Source organism: Pleurodeles waltl, chromosome 9 (assembly GCF_031143425.1).
Source record: "Pleurodeles waltl isolate 20211129_DDA chromosome 9, aPleWal1.hap1.20221129, whole genome shotgun sequence".
NCBI classification, from domain to species: domain Eukaryota; kingdom Metazoa; phylum Chordata; class Amphibia; order Caudata; family Salamandridae; genus Pleurodeles; species Pleurodeles waltl.
In genome coordinates this window covers 997,114,494-997,131,119 of record NC_090448.1, presented here as the reverse complement: position 1 = coordinate 997,131,119, position 16,626 = coordinate 997,114,494, and the positions used below count along the sequence as shown (strand labels likewise).

Below are 16,626 nucleotides of genomic sequence, written 5' to 3'. Positions count from 1 at the left end.
GTAGAGCAACATAGAAAAAAGTACCCTCCCAATCAGGGATGTGAGGATGTAATGTGCTGTACAAGGCATGGAATGTTTTGTTTGCATGTTTTTCTCATTAATAGGTTCCATAGGCCCATGTATTGTGATTGAACTTTGAGGATGGAGAATACAGTAAAGAAGGTTAATGTGTTTTTCTTGTGTTTATTATCTATTCTGTTGTAAAGCGCTCTGATACCCTCTCGGTCTTGCCAGCGCTATAGAAAACTCTCAAAATAAAAAAAATCGTAATCAAACCTCCGTTCTTGTAATGGAATCATTCTCCATACCATCAGTGATGTGAAAGTACATTGACTTAATGTTGTTAATCACTATTTTCGATGGAATTTGTCAAAATCTTTCAGCCTTCTCTTAGTCCCCATCTTTTCCTATCTGGTCTTCATCCAAGTCGAACAGGTCCAGAGAGGATTGAATTGTTTTCTGTGTCAAGTCAGAAACTCCTTTCACAGGAACATCTTGATGGCTAATATAGTAGGTCAAATGCTGATATTACTCCAGATGACTGACACCAATGTTTTCTTCACCTCATGATAGACATCGGATGTGGTTCAAACCGACTTCAGGACTTTCCTCTTGGATGACAGTATTTAACCAGTACTAGGTCTCTCTCTTTCTCTCTCTCTGTCTTTAATGGTAGAGCTAAGGCTGCTACTCAACGGCTCCGCTATCATAATTTTCCCTTTGGATGGATTCTTGGATTTTGTTTGGTGATAGTATTGTGCTGGAGCTAAGTTCTGCATTATCGTTTTGTTAACAGATTAAGCTGTATGGTTGGGGATGGTCCAGACAGAAGGCATATCATTAAGACCATTGCTGGGACTTTTTTGGTCAAGGAGCGAAAAGTGTATCAATTTTCATATAGGAACTTATGTAGTGTCAGTTCAAAGTCCTTTCCTGCAGGGCCTTAATCTACTCCTTTTTCTGGGTGCACACACACATTTATGCAAAATGCTTAGAATTTGAAGGTATATCTGAAAGTCATGACTCTGAAATGGTGGTCTTTTTGTCTATTTTAATTTTGTGGGCAATATCTTGGGTGGTTAACATCTCCTGTATTTTTGGGATTATAGCCCTATGCGTAGTGTGAGCAGTTGAACTGCTGGTTACTAAGTGCAGTGAACCCCTTTTACCAGCTAGCTCCTGTTTGACATTCTTGGATGCCCACAGGGGTTAATGGAGGACCAATGTTGTTGTTTCTCAAAGAGGTTTTTCCATTTGCTTTTAACATGCCTGAATGACAGCTAGCAGGTACTGCTCTCTGGTCGCTACCTCGCAACATCAGTCAGCATGATAGCTTTGGGGGTGGGCACCTACACAATGGTCCTTATGCACTGTTCAAAGCTCTCAGTTTTTTCCTCATTGATGCAGGTGGAATGGCAAGTGTTTTTGATGAAGGCATCTGGAGAGCTTCTGGGACCAGGGCAAGAGGCAATGGTAAATGGTATTTTTTAAAGCTGCACTATCCGTTCCCTTATGTGGTTGGGGGTGGGTAAGATTTACAGAGCAGTGACATGAATAGCTTATGATGAGTAGCTTTCATGAATGTGTGTCGAGGCAATTCGTGTCAGTCCAAAAGAATGAGAATTGCTTCATTGTCTAATTGTTTAGCGTCTCGTCGCATAAGTGACAGGTGAGAGGTGCCTGTAGTAAGAAAGAAGGGTGCACCCAGAGGCCCATTGTAACCAAAGGAAGCCTCCTTTTAGTGCCTGCTATGAGCAGGAGTTAAAAGTGCCTAATAAAAATGACGCAAGGAAATCTAACAGATTTCTTTGCATCATTTTTTTGCCCCCCCCCCCCAACGGGGGGGATGCCCCCTTTGCATACATTATGCCTGTCGCAGGCATAATGTAGTTCAAAGGGTTACAAAGTGGCGCAATGCATGCATTGCACCTCTTTGTATATAGGGCACAGCATTTTTGGCCTTCTAATGCCCCATTAATGTGAAAAAATGACACTAAAGTGTTGCTAGAGTGGCACTATGGGCTCTTAAATATGCCCCTATGACAGTGCTTAATTTGTGCTTGTTGTTTCCGGTGTGGAACACAGGCACTTATTTTTGAGGGCCAGCGCTTATTTTTCTGCCACAAGCATTTATTGCGAGAAAAAGACACATATGGGAAAGATGGAGGAAGAGAAAAACGAAAAAGCTTCACAATGGGTAAAAGCAGAAAACCGCAAGAGTGAGCTGAAGGGGCAGGGAGTGCCTGTAAATGGATTGAAGAGGCCCAAAATGGCTTCAGGATTACGCTGCGTCTGTATTCCTTGTTCACACATTTAATTGCAGCAGCTGTGTGTTTAAGAGGAACGCTTTGGGCATGGGCACCTATTTATTTACAAATTAAGCACTGCCCAATGGGGCATATTTGCAAAAAGTGGCGCTGCACACAGTGCTGCACCACTTTTCTTGCACCCTTTAGCACCTCTCCTAACGCCACAGTGTGTGCGTCATATTTAAAATACAGTGCACCATGGCAGTAGTTTGGGGACTAGCGTCAGAATTTTTTATGCTAGCCCGACGCTTTGCAGGATTAGCATAAAAAATGTTGACGCTAATCCTGCAAAACACCCAGAGGCCCATTGTAACCAATGGAAGCCTCCTTTTAATGACTGCTGTGAGCAGGCATTAAAAGTGCTGGAAAACAATAATGCAAAGAAATCTGTCAGATTTCTTTGCAACATTTTGTTTGGCTCCTCCCCTACGGGGGATGCCCCCCTTTGCATACATTATGCCTAGCGCAGGCATAATGAAGCGCAAAAGGTTACAAAGTGGCACAATGCATGCATTGAGCCACTTTGTAAATATGGCACAGCGTTTTTGGCCTTCTAACGCCACGTTAGCTTAAAACAAATTACACTAATGTGGCGTTAGAATGGCACTAGGGCTTCTTAAATATGCCCGCTTTCAGGCATATTTGAAAAAAGTGGTGCTGCACACAGTGCTGCACCACTTTTCTTGCGCCCCTTAGCGCTCCCCTAACACCACCATGTATGCGCTGTATTTAAAATATGGTGCAACATGGTGTTAGTTAGGGGACTATTGTCAGAAATGTTTACGCTAGTCCGGCGCTTTGCAGGATTAGCGTCAATTTTTACGCTAATCTTGCAAAGCACCCAGAGGCCCATTGTAACCAAAGGAAGCCTCCTTTTAGTGCCTGGTATGAGCAGGAGTTAAAAGTGAAGAAAAATAATGACGCAAAGAAATCTAACAGATTTCTTTGCATCATTTTTTTGCCCCCCTACCCCCCAACGGAGGGGAAACGCAGAAAACCGCAAGAGTGAGCTGAAGGGGCAGGGAGTGCCTGTAAATGGATTGAAGAGGCCTGAGATGGCTTTAGGATTACGCTGCCTCTGTATTCCTTGTTCACACATTTAATTGCAGCAGCTGTATGTTTAAGAGGAACGCTTTGGACACGGGCACCTATTTATTTACAAATTAAGCACTGCTCTATGGGGTATATTTGCAAACAGTGGCGCTGCACACAGTGCTGCACCACTTTTCTTGCGCACTTTAGCACCCGTCCTAACACCACCATGTGTGCGTCATATTTAAAGTACGGTGCACCATGGCGGTAGTTTGGGGACTAGCGTCAGAATTTTTAATGCTAGTCCGGCGCTTTGCAGGATTAGCATAAAAAATGTTGACGCTAAACCTGCAAAACATCCAGAGGACCATTGTAACCAATGGAAGCCTCCTTTTAATGCCTGCTGTGAGCACAAAGAAATCTATCAGATTGTTTCCCTCCCCCTCCCAACGGGGGATGACCCCTTTGCATACATTATGCCTGGCGCAGGCATAATGAAGCGCAAAAGGTTACAAAGTGGCACAATGCATGCATTGAGACACTTTGTAAATATGGCACAGCGTTTTTGGCCTTCTAACGCCACATTAGCTTAAAAAAATTACACTAATGTGGCGTTAGAATGGTGCTAGGGGGCTCTTAAATAATATGCCCCTATATTTTATGTGGATAGCTGAGTGGATTAGTAAAGCCAGCCTTTACAGGTGCTTTAAAACACATGAATGTATGTGAAAGGAGAGCGATGGAGAGATGAGGGGCACATTTGCCGGGTGGTAGTGAGTGAAACAAAGGAGGAGGCCATGGGGTGAGGGGCACAATAAACTGTTGCACAGGGTGCCACCAGTCCTAAAGCCGGCCCTGTACAGTGCTGCCAAGGCTCTTTACTCAGCAGTACCCGGCCTTCGAGAACTTATAGTTTTGTGTTTTCCCTTTACAGGCATGGGCTCTTGTATCGCAGTAGGTGAAGGTCTGTTTGCTGATAAACTAGAATTAGCTCCACCTTTAGCCCTCCCAGTCTTTCAAAGGCAGCCGTATATGCATTAAAATACAAACTATGCGAGGGAGCGTGGCTTGGGCCCGAGCAAAATGACGATTTGATCTGACCGCTCTGCTCCATACCCTGCAGTATTAGTGTCCCGACTCATGGACATCGCCCTAATCCAACTGAAAATGCCAACAAAGTGAATATTGGATGATGGAGTGCCCAGGGAGATGGAAAAGTGACATCTTTCAATGGATCGTGTCGGATTGCTCACTCTCCGTATAGACCCATAAGAAGATTACCTGAGACCGAGCACAGGTGGGAGATGCTCGGCACATGCATTCCTGATGCTCTGCTACCAACGCGTCCCCAGACCAAAAGCATATACTGCCCCCGAGAAGTCCATCACTCGCCTGCACTGCAACTGTACCTGATAGCTAAGCTCCCGATAGTGACAGTGGCTCACTCACTGCTGTCGCATGGCATGGCTTTCCCAACCCGGATCAGTCTAAAGGACATCGAGGGGAAAATGTACGCTGCAATCTATCACCCCGATCACTAGCTCTGCTACAGCAGCTCCAAACACCTCATTTACTCCCAGAAACGTTGTGCGGCCGAACATGTTTACAGATCCCGGAGAGACTCAAGACACAAGTCTCCTGACAATGCATAACTTATGGTGAACACTGCGTTGGGCTGTCTGGTGACCATTTATTAGTGCTACACTTCACTGAAATGATTTGAGGCATAATTTGAAGGCATCTGTTGTCATTAGGAGCGCATAGTGATTACTGCAAAGAGTTTAATAGGGGATATAAGGGGCACTTACTGTACCCTGCATCTCCTCAGTTCTACTTGGAGTGTACTTACATGTGGTGCTCTTCACCATCAGTCCTCCATTGATGTAAAACAAAACAGCAATCATGCTCATACGGAATTTTGGAATGCTTTTCTTCTCTATAGCACCCAACGTATCTGAGGATAATGTCATATGCCACGATTTATGACCATCCCTGCTGTTTCTAACCACAATCATAATGTATAACTGAGAGATAGGCCTTCCCCCGTGACCTAAGGTGAACAAATACATTTGGCTCATAAATCTTGCTGAGGTGGGCTCACCTCATAATCTCACGAAATACTGTTAATTTATAGTGCTAATCTGTAGTGTTTACCCGGGGCAACACAGTCCTGGATATCAACCACACTAGTATCCATTTGCAGGTTATTGAGGCCATAGAAAGAGCATACCACTGAAGCCTTGTGACAGTATTTTTCTTGAGGTGACCATAAATAACACAATCACGAAAACTAACATCTCCACACACCAATAAGTGGCACGTCTACTATGGCGGACCACAAAAGTAGAGACTTCAAGGACAGAGTGAGGTATCATTTTTATCTGGAGACAGATGGGAACGTTGGGTGGTAGGAAATTTGTCCTGTGTGGTGATCCCACACAGAAATGTGGGAAAATTTTATTTTTTAGCTAAATTTGAGGTTTGCTAAGGATTTTGGGTAAGAAAACATTGTGGGATCCACGAAAGCCACACCTCCCTGGATTCCATTGGGTGTTGAGTTTTCAGAAATGTTTTGGTTTGGTAGGTTTCCCTTTATAGCTGCTGAGCCCAGGACCAAAAACGCAGGTGCCCCCCACAAAAACAGGTAGTTTTGTATTTGATAATTTTGATGTGTACAGATAGTGTTTTGGTGCCAGCTAAAAATCCACAGCTAGGCCCTTAGCAAAAAACAGCTCTGTTGTGTTTTGGGGCATTTCCTGTCGCGGGCACTAGGCCTACCCACACAAGTGAAGTACCATTTTTATGGGGAGACTTGGGGAAACGCTGGGAGGAAGGAAATTTGTGGCTCCTCTCAGATTCCAGAACTTTCTGTCACTGAAATGTGAGAAAAAAGCATTTTTGGGCCACATTTTGAGGTTTGCAAAGGATTCTGGGTAACAGAACCTTGTATGAGCCCCACAAGTCACCCCATCCTGGATTCCCCTGGGTGTCTAGTTGTTAAAAATGCACAGGTTTGGTAGGTTTTCCTAGATGCCGGCTGAGCTAGAGATGCAAATCCACAGCTAGTCACTTTCCAAAAAACACATCAGTTTTCAAAGTAAAAATTTGATGTGTCCATGTTGCGTTTCCTGTCGCGAGCATTAGGCCTACCCATGCAAGTGAGGTACCATTTTTATCGGGAGACTTGAGGGAACACAGAATAGCAAAACAAGTGTTACTGCCCCTCCTCTTTCTCTACATGTTTTCCTTCCAAATGTAAGACAGTGTGTAAAAAAAAGGTCTATTTGAGAAATGCCCTGTTATTCACATGCTAGTATGGGAACCCCTGAATTCAGAGATGTGCAAATAACCACTGCTTTCAAGACCTTATCTTGTGCCCATTTTGGAAATACAAAGGTTTCCTTGATACCTATTTTTCACTCTTTATCTTTCAGCAAATGAATTGCTGTATACCCGGTGTACAATGAAATCCCATTGGAAGGTGCAGCTCATTTATTGGCTCTGGGGACCTAGGGTTCTTGATCAACATACAAGCCCTATATATCCCCGCAACCAGAAGCATCCATCAGACGTAACAGTAAAACGTGGAGAAAAATTGCTGGTTTTTTTTCACCTCAATTTCAATATTTTTTTTATTTCAGCTGTTATTTTCTGTAGGAAAACCTTGTAGGATCTACACAAGTGACTCCTTGCGGAATTCAGAATTTTGTCTACCTTTCAGAAATGTTTTGCCTTCCGGGATACAGCAGTGGTTTCACACCCTTTTCTGTCAGTAACTGGAAGGAGGCTAAAGGCACAAAATATTGTAAAAAATGGGGTCTGTCTCAGTAAAATGCCAAAATTGTGTTGGAAAATGAGGTTTTCTGATTCACGTCTGCCTGTTCCTGAAAGCTAGGAAGATGGTGATTTTAGCACCACAAACACTTTGTTGATGCCATTTTCAGGGAAAAAACACAAGCCTTCTTCTGCAGCCCTTTTTCTCATTTAAAATAAAAAAATTGTCGCTGTATTTTTGCTAATTTCTTGGTCTCCTTCGGGGGAACCCACAAATTCTGGGTAACTCTAGAATCCCTAGGATGTTGGTAAAAAGGACATAAATTTGGCATGGGTAGCTTATATGTACAAAAAGTTATGAGGGCCTAAGTGCAAACTGCCCCAAATAGCCAAAAAAGGCATGGCACCTGAGGGGGAAAAGGCCTGGCAGCGAAGGGGTTAAAAGAAGAGGTCATACCGCCTCCCACCTATATAAACTTGTGAACACACAGAAGATCAGACTCTGATATTATTTAACAGGAAAAGAGAATCCCATTCCCAAGTGATAGGTTCTCCACTTTTCAATGAAACAACATGGGAAAAGATCTGGAACTCCTCCTTGGAAGTCAAAATCACCACTGCGCTGGCATAATCCAGATTCTGGTCCATTCACAAAACATTCTGGACGCCAGCCAGACTACACAAAATCGGGCTGAGGGACACAATTATGTGCTGGTGGCGTGAGGAGGGTCCCGGTGACCTTCAACACATGCTTTTTAACTGTAAAATGACACACTCATTATGGACAAATATCCAAAATCTGTTGCGCCAAATCACAAAACTTCCAATAGAAATTGACTTCCTAACTATGGCTCTAAGTTGGCACACATGCCAACTCATGTCAGAGGAATTTTGAATTTCAAACAGCTTGTCTGGTTGACCTCCTCCTCTCGTTAGGCATCAAAACAGTCCTCTGGGACTGGAAATCAGCATCCCCAGCGCTTTTGGAATTTGCTATGCTCAATTAGAGGTGCTGACAACACCTTATATTCTAAATGCCATTGTCCCCGGGACCCTTGACGCCTATGGGATGCTTTTGATAAATATCTACAGAAGAATAGAGAACCATACAACCCCCCCCCCAAGCATCCACTTCCTTCTCGTATGTCAGTTCACTTGGAAGCTATCCTAGTTTCGGAAATTATCCTAGACTCAGCCTACCCATGCTCGGTGTAGTCATATCTTCTCTTTCTCCCTCTCTCTTTCTTCTCTCTGCCCCCATCATCACCTTCCCTCCCCTTCTCTTTCTTACCTTCCTTCTCACACGCACGAGCCAGTTAATCTGACCTGCAGTACACTCTGCTCTGAATATTTCCATTATTTTCGACTTGATCCACCATTTCTTTACCCATGGAGTGTACGATATTATTTATATTGTTTGTTGCTGATTTTTTCTTGTGATCTTTTTTCCTGTAAAATAAAAATAAAAACTATCTGAACAATAAATAAATACAAATGATGTTATCCGTAGGAAAATCCATTTTATAGCAGAAAGTAACAAAATATTCTAAAATTATACACAGACAGGAACTTTGAGCATGCCATTTTCCTTCCTAGACAAATTGAGCAACCCCATTCCTTCTGGGCGCCTGAAAAATAACTAGTACAAGGCTGGTGAGACTTAAGTTATGTCATGGTGATTTCAACCATGAAAAAGAGCGTTTGTTGTAATGAAGAACTGCGTGTCTGTGTCTCACTGTCATTTTATATGCTTCATACGCTCTGACATTAGCTCAATCCAAGTGTATATACATCATCCACATAGGCGGGAATCCTGACAAAGCTGTGAAGCTTAGCGAAATTCTGAGTTGCTTGAGTCAGTTTCACATCATGTGCCTTCTGGACATCGGCCATTACCCCAGCTGCCGAGTACACATACCCAAAGAACTCAAGGCTCGTTTGAGAAATTCACACTCATCACAAACAACTTGAATTTACTGTCCGGAATCGAGTAATCGTTTTGGAAGAAATTTAGTACTCCGATAATGGTCTCGTGCTAGACAGGCAATCACTTTTCAAGGGATTGTGGGGCGAGTTGAATAATAAATACGTTTAATTACAGTGGCGGCGGGTGACATTTGAAAGTGGTGGGGCGTAAAAGTTGGGTATGACTTTTATGTAGCGAGCGAAGCGAGCAAGTTTAATAGACAAACCTGGGTACTGGGGTGGGCCTTCCTCCGAGGAAAAAATTTGAAAAAAGATTGACAAATGGTGCATTTGAAAGCAAATGAATTTAGTGAGAAAGCAAGGTTTATAAAGCAGTGAGAACAAACACATTGAAAACTGCCCCATATCTTACTGCATTAATATGTTCAGTTACTTTAATGTACAAATGGTGTAGCACGACAACTTCAGGCCCTTTAACGTTTGTGCTTGCTCAGCGCCTTGCACTGCATGCAGCATCAACTTTGGAAGAAAATGCTCTAACCAGGCATCAGGAAGCACTCACGGCTGCTTGCTGCAATCAGTATTGCAGAAATATGTGCAGACAGGTCATTAAGTGAATTAAAAAAGTGGGGGGTCTCTAAAAGGGAACATACAAAATAAATTTCCGTGATTCCCGTAGTGTGCCACCTAGCCTGTATTTTGGTTTCTCTCTGAGGTGTTATTGCATCCAGAAATATAACACAACTGACGTACATGTAAAACCTGTTAGTACTGCTGGCTTTGTCAATGGTTGTTAGCTGTTTAAGTTAAATGATTAACAGCATTGCTTAGTTATAAATAACTAACATTGTAAATCTTTCAATTCTGCAATTGTGAGACTGTGAATTAAATATTATTGAGGCCTTTGGAAAGAGTAGGGCCTTCAGTTATTTGTGCTTTAAGTTGGATATGTAAGCCTTACTTCTCTGCACATCTCATCCATGTGCATACTTTCAATGTCTTCTCTGTCCTCCTTAACACAGTCTTTTCACTCTCCCCTGAATGCACCTCCTCTCATCTCCCTTATTTTACCACCCCAAACATACACTGCACTTATTCAAATTTAAGCACTTTATTTCCTTTTTTCCTTCTAAATATTTTGACCTCTGTGCACCCCCTTCACAAACGTTTACACTGAATTTCTATTGCAACTGGAATACACGACCCTTGTCCTGTGTGATTTGTAGAGAGGCCAACTCACTGTCAGGCACTGTGCTTTGCCTTCAGTCTCAGCACCAGAGTTATCAGTCAAAGCCCTCATAAACACCTTGCACAACTCAAAGTATGCATAATACAAGTGTAATAAGATGCACAAACAAAATATAGAAACACAGCACGATGGAAAAGCTAACACTCTTGGGCAATGCAAGATTAAGTAAAACGTAAAATAAGAGAGGAACTAAATTGCTGAATTCACATTACTGAGTCCATGGGAATGGTCACAAACCATGACCCGAACCATGCCCTCGTTTTAAGTCACTGCCCAGGCTGAATCAGGGCTCTTACCTGCCACAATCATTGTTCAACAAACAGGTGCGTTACAACAAGCACTGGTAAAGACAGAGATCTTGGCCCGTTTCTGTATGGAAACACATGTGAGCCAAAACGGAAGAAATCCTGAGATCATTGAGACAGCTATGCTTAGTTATTAATATACGTCCACCCGAAAAGGAAAAAAAACTGATTTATGTGCTGCAGAGTGCCAACCCTCTCAAACTACACTAAAATCTATCCGTTCTCATTCATTTTACTACATTCATGGGCTGACCTAGTCGTGACCTCCGACCTCAGGAATACGAGAACAGCGGACAATACAATAAGCAGCCAGACCTGGTCTCCGGGCCCTGCCTGTCTGCTTACGAGCTGCTGTCCGCCTCTGTCAGTGCGGTTGATGTCAGGGAGGGCAGTAAGTGGCTTCACATGTTAACTCGATGGCGAGAGAGGCCCGCTGCGGGCAATGTGAAAAGAGGTAGTCTAATCACTGGCCTGCTTCAAGCACCCAGGGTATTTCTAATGTTATTTAAGCCGTTTTTAGGCATGATTGAAATTAAAGCAGTCAGTAAAATACTTCCTGGAGTCACTTTTAAAGGGTCCAAGTTAAAAAGAGGGTTTAAAGAAAACTTGGAAAATAGATGCCGCTTATTCAACTCACAAGATCAAAGTCGGAAATGTTTGTGGTGGCTAGTGGCGTAAAGGTACACGGCATATTGTCTTCGTTTACTGCCAGCTGTCTGCACTCAATGTTCGCAAAAAGACTTATGTCTTTTATTCCCTTCTGATCGCGCATTCACATAGTCAGCGCCTTCTTCAGTGCCCCATGACAAGTGCTCCCTTAGTCGGAGAGACGGCGGTGTGCCTGCTCTTGGAGACAGAAAGGTGTTTTTTGTCCTACAGCTGTCCCCCCAAGCCACGTCCACAATGCTTTAAAGTAATGTGGTATGGTGGGGAATGCCCAGACATCTTTCTTTCACAGAGAACAGTTAAGTTACATTTTAAACTTGTATTTGACTTTATCTGAAATACCTGTGAAATACCTGGTGTCGAATCGCTGCATAACCAAATCAGACATTCAGGAAGGTCTGACCGACTCCCAACAGCAGCGCGGGAAGCAGACACCTCGAGTCTGTGCAGTTAGTAACAACAAAATGCGCATACTCGATTTTCAGCTTGCTGCCTGCAGCCTCTACCCCGCCCACCATTTCCTAACTTGTCACAGGGCTGGACCCACCCTCCGTGACGAATTGGGAAAGGGTGGGGTGACCATCCTCTCCACTTCCTGACTGACGTGAAGCCCCTAGCGCTACAGGGATTCAGCCTGAAGCGCATGGGACTAACTTTATCCACACGTCATTAGGGGGTGGATACTGGTCCTCGAAGCTATGTCTTTGCCGAACTGATGACCTCACAGGCCTCAGGCTGTGAGCTTGTCAGCCCCGCAAATATCATAGACTCAGTCAGGGCCTGCCCTGCCCAGAGGAAAATGGAATGCATCGTCATCCTGCCAGTGTCATGTGACAGTAGCCCCGGGCCAGGCCCCAGCCCTAAGCAAGAGGTGTGTGCATTTTTGTTTTACGGAGTTACAGGAGTTACGGGAGTTTGTTTTCACGTTTTTGTTACGAGGGCGGAGCCCCGACACTTCATGCAGAAACCGCCACTGTTTAATTATCAGAACATGATGAGTGCTTTTTCTGAATGCGGTATAAGAACACTCTAACCTATATGAAATCTGGGAAAGTACACCATCACCATGCCTGTTGAAAAAAAAACTGCCACCCTGTGTTAATCAAAGGACAAGAGAGATTGATCGTTGTGTATGTGAATAGAAAAGGCACAAATACTTAGTAACTGAATCATATGAACAGCAACAATTGCAGTTATATTTAAATAATGGTTTTCCTTGGCATATAAAAATAAAATATTTGCACCATTGTTTTTTTTCTGTGATTTTGGCGACTTTCGCAGAGCTGGAAAAACAGAAAAGTAGCTACTGTGTATAGATTTTACAAATATTATAAAGAATCCTACATCCTTTGTTGCTATCCAACTTTAACACCTGAAAGATGTTGAGTAAGTTACAAATTGGCACTTGTAAGGAAGCTACATGTGCTTGTTTTAATTGGGCTGATTGATTACTTTTGAGTGCATTTGTAAAATACATGAAGTCAGATGCCTATAGCCTGATTAGCTATCATTTATTGTTCACATTTCTTTATTGTAGGTTTTCAGTGTAGGAAAAAGGGAAAAGGAATAAGAGAAACAGAACTCAGAGGGTGTCGCAGCACCCAACAATCCCCCAAGGACAAACAGGCAACGAGCCAACCCCCCCCCTTTGTCCCGCCCTCCCCTCCCCACTGGGTGCGCTAGCATATAGTCACGGGTGCAGGACCAAGAGTGGGATCTATAGCACGTCTACCCACCCGTCCACTCATTAGAGAGTCTCCTTTTCTTGTAGGCGGAGATTTCTCAGATATCTAGGGCATGTCAATTCTCAGAATTCCCCAGAGAGCAAGGACAAGAACGGGTGCCATAGCTCGCTACAGGAGTCCCCCTGTGATGTGAGGGATAAAGTGAGCTTTTCCATACCCAGGATCAACCAAACTCTGTGTAGCCATCCCAGCTGCGTCGGGGTCTGAGGTGTTCCCCAGTGAGACAGTATGTTTTGAAGGGCTGCCCCTAATGCAAGACCGCTCTGTCGGCCCCGCATTGATTTAGGCGGGAATGTCAGGGTGTTTGGGAGGCCTAGTATGATGTATGTCGGGAAGCGTGGGAGTTGGGTGTTCATGTGGAGGTCAATGTCCTGTAGGATTTCCTCCCAGTATGTGGTCAGCCTTGGACATTCCCATAAATGCGGGTCAAAGTACCTAGCCCATTGCACCCCCTCCAGCAAAGAGGTGATCAGGAGCGATCTATTTGATGGAGTCGGGCCGGGCTGAGATACCAGTAAGTAGCTATCTTCATTGCAGTTTCTGTGCTGATTGCGCAGCACGCTGTGTGATGTGCCCTATAGTAGATCGCCTCCCAGTCCCTCAGTGTCAAAGATCTTCCCAGTTCTGTCTCCCAACAAGCCTGACTTGGGATTTTAGGGATCTGGACTGCCCGCTGGAGCAAATCATAGAGCTCTGAAACAATGTGTTTGTCTGTTTTCTTGGTCAGCAGCCATCTTTCATATTGTGTGAGGGGTTGGCATGCCTTCTCCCTGATTGAGGGATGCGATACCCAGTGGCGGATCTGGAGGTAAAGCATTCTCTCAAAGTTTTCGAAAGAGATTATTCCTTCCTCCTCAAACAAATGTCCAATAGAGTGGCGATAGGGGGTCATCCAGTCGCGACACTGTAGTCCAAGCCTGGGGAGAAATCTGGGTTCCCCACAATAGGTGTCAGTGGGGATGGAAATGATGTCAAGCCGCCCAATCGGGCCATTTGGTCCCACACCCTCATAGTGGCACTGGTGTACAGTGCCCAGGGCCTATGGTGGCACGGTAGGAATGGGGATCCTCCACAAGGATGCGCCCGCTACAGCGCAGTCAATGAACAGCCAGCGCTTGTCCGATTCCGGTCAGGACCACTCCACCAGGTACCTTAGCTGTGTAGCTTATAATATTGCAGAACATCTGGAATTCCCAGACCTCCCCTGTACGGGGATTGACACACTAGGAAGCTAGCCATTCTAGGTTTCTTACCTCCCCATATAAAGCAATTGATTTCGCCCTGCAGCTCCTGTAGGGTGCTGGGAGGAAGCTCGGCCGGTAGTGCCTGAAATAGAAAAAGTGTCCTGGGGAGGACCGACTTTTTAATGGTGGCTATTCTTCCAATCCACGAGATGGGATGGTGTCTCCATTTTGCCAGGTCAGCCTTGACACCTCTCAGGAGGAGTTGGTAATTCCTCATTGCGGACTCTGATACTGTTCTAGCTATCTGGATGCCCAGATATGGAATAGAGTCCTCTTTGCACCGGAAGGGATAGCGCTGTGCTAATTCGTTCACCTTCTCCCTCAGGAGCGTTAGACTGAGTGCCTGGGACTTTGAAATGTTTATCCAGAAACCCGACACTGTTCTGAAGGCCTCCACCTCTTCCTGGAAGGCCAGAAGGGCCTTTAAAGGGTCGTCGAGTGTCACCACCACATTGTCTGCATAAAGTGCAATGGTGTACTCTTCCCTGCCAAATACAACCCCTGTGATTTCCGGTTTTCCCCTCACCCTCTGAGCAAAGGGCTCCATATATAGAGCAAAGAGTAGGGGGATAGCGGGCACCCCTGACGGGTCCCGTTACCCACCGAGAAGGGAGTGGATGTCACCCCGTTATCTCTAACCTAGGCCCTCGGTTGGCTATAGGCACCCACTATCCAGGCCCGGAACTGAGGCCCAAGGCAAAAGTGTTTGTGCGTAGTGTGGAGTTGTAGCCAATGGACTTGATTAAATGTCTTCTCAGCATCTATACTGAGCAACATCAGTTTCCGCCCTGCTCGCTGTCCCTTGTCTAATGTGTGCAGTAGCGCTTGGTGTTGTCTCCACACTGTCGGTTCGGGATGAAACCCGCCTGGTCGGGATCTACCAGTCTGTGCATCAGCAGGTTCAGACGGGCAGACCCATAATCAGCTTAAAGTCGACTTTTAGCAATGATATAGGTCTGTGGGAAACACACTCAGTGGGGTCCTTCCCAGGCTTCGGGATTACCACTATGGCTGCATCCAGCATAAATGATGGCATTTCACCCGGGCCCGTAATACTGTTAAAGAGTCGGCTCAGGATTGGTGCCAGGCTACTACAGAATGTTTTGTAGAAGGAGCAGGGGAAACCGTCTGGTCCCGGAGATTTTGAGGCCTCCAGTCGAGCTATTGCTGAGATAACCTCCTCTAGCCTGATAGGGGCCTCAAGTGGGGCAACAGTTTAGTCGTGTGGGCCCGCTCGAGATATTGCATTGAGGTGCCCAGGTCAGCCTCTTGGGTTGAGTAAAGGGCCTGATAGAAGCTACGAAAGGCTGAGGCGATTTGTGTATCGCTCGTTACCACTGGTTCCTCCGGGTGCCTAATCACTGCCACCGCCGCAGGCTGACGCTGAGCCCTAAGCCTGGCAGCCAAAAGGCAGCCGCATCTGTTGCAGCTCACATAGTAGGATTGCCGAAGTCGGAGAGCTGCGTATTCCGCCTTATCCATGTCGAGCCCCGCCAATTGCATCTTAGCTGCATTGAGTTGTCTCCAAACCTGGGGCCCCCCTCGGGGCATCCTCTTGTGTTTCCTCTCAAGCTACGTCACCTGCCGCTGTAGGTGTGCCCTTTTCTTGCCTCTAATTTTATTATCCGACGCTGATATTGCTATAAGTCCTCTCTAATTACCGCCTTTAATGTATTCCACAGTAGGGATAGATGGTGATGGCTTTAGTAATCTGGGTGACCACCTCTGGCCTCATCAGGAGGGAGGACCTCATTCGCCATGGGGGGGACCGTCGGGCCAGATGGGGGGGTTTGAACGTGAGGACTACCGCTGCGTGGTCCGACAGAGCACATGGCTCAATATCTATGTCACCCATCATCTGTGCGATTTCCTTAGTCCCCAAGAAAAAAGTCACTGCGGCATAGGTCTTGTGTACATGGGAATAGAAGGTGTAGTCTCTAGTGGTAGGGTGTCTGCCCCTCGAGCGGTCCTGAAGCCCTCACTCCTCCAGCCTCCCCAAACCTCTTGCAGGCATGGCCCCGGTCCCACCATATCTGGAAGCAAATCTGTCCCATTCCTTGTGTAAAACTATATTGAAGTCACCCCCTATGAGCACCTGCCTGTCATGTGTAGTCATGCCATCCATGAGGGCCCTAAGAATGAAACTTTCCTGACCCTCGTTGGGAGCATAGATAGATGTTAACACCACCTGGATCCCCCCAATGTGTATTCTATAGTCCTGCAGTCATCCCCGTATTTTGGCATTCTTGTCACCCCCTCACCCCCCCGAAAGAGCGCAACACCAGGAGCACAATTCCAGCCACGTTGCTCCCACATGAGGAGAAGTGTTGTGTGGGAAAAGCTCTGGACCGCATTCTATGCTGGTCCGCAGAGACC

General features: G+C 45.4%; 1 protein-coding gene across 5 annotated transcripts in view; it reads right to left on the bottom strand.

The window, feature by feature from the left end:
• STYX (serine/threonine/tyrosine interacting protein) overlaps positions 1-11,729 on the bottom strand; it is a 363,082-nt gene extending 351,353 nt beyond the window's left edge. For 2 of the 5 annotated variants that reach the window (XM_069208551.1, XM_069208554.1), the window contains exons 1-2: positions 11,604-11,720; positions 8,407-8,564 (exon numbers count right to left, since the gene is read on the bottom strand). In XM_069208551.1, coding sequence (XP_069064652.1) covers positions 8,407-8,472 — 66 coding nt within the window. In that variant the 5' untranslated portion in view covers positions 8,473-8,564; positions 11,604-11,720. Of the gene's footprint in view, positions 1-8,406; positions 8,565-11,603 lie in introns of all 5 variants that reach the window. The other 3 variants (XM_069208552.1, XM_069208555.1, XM_069208556.1) reach the window with 3 other exon arrangements.
• Between the last annotated feature and the right edge of the window lie 4,897 nt (positions 11,730-16,626).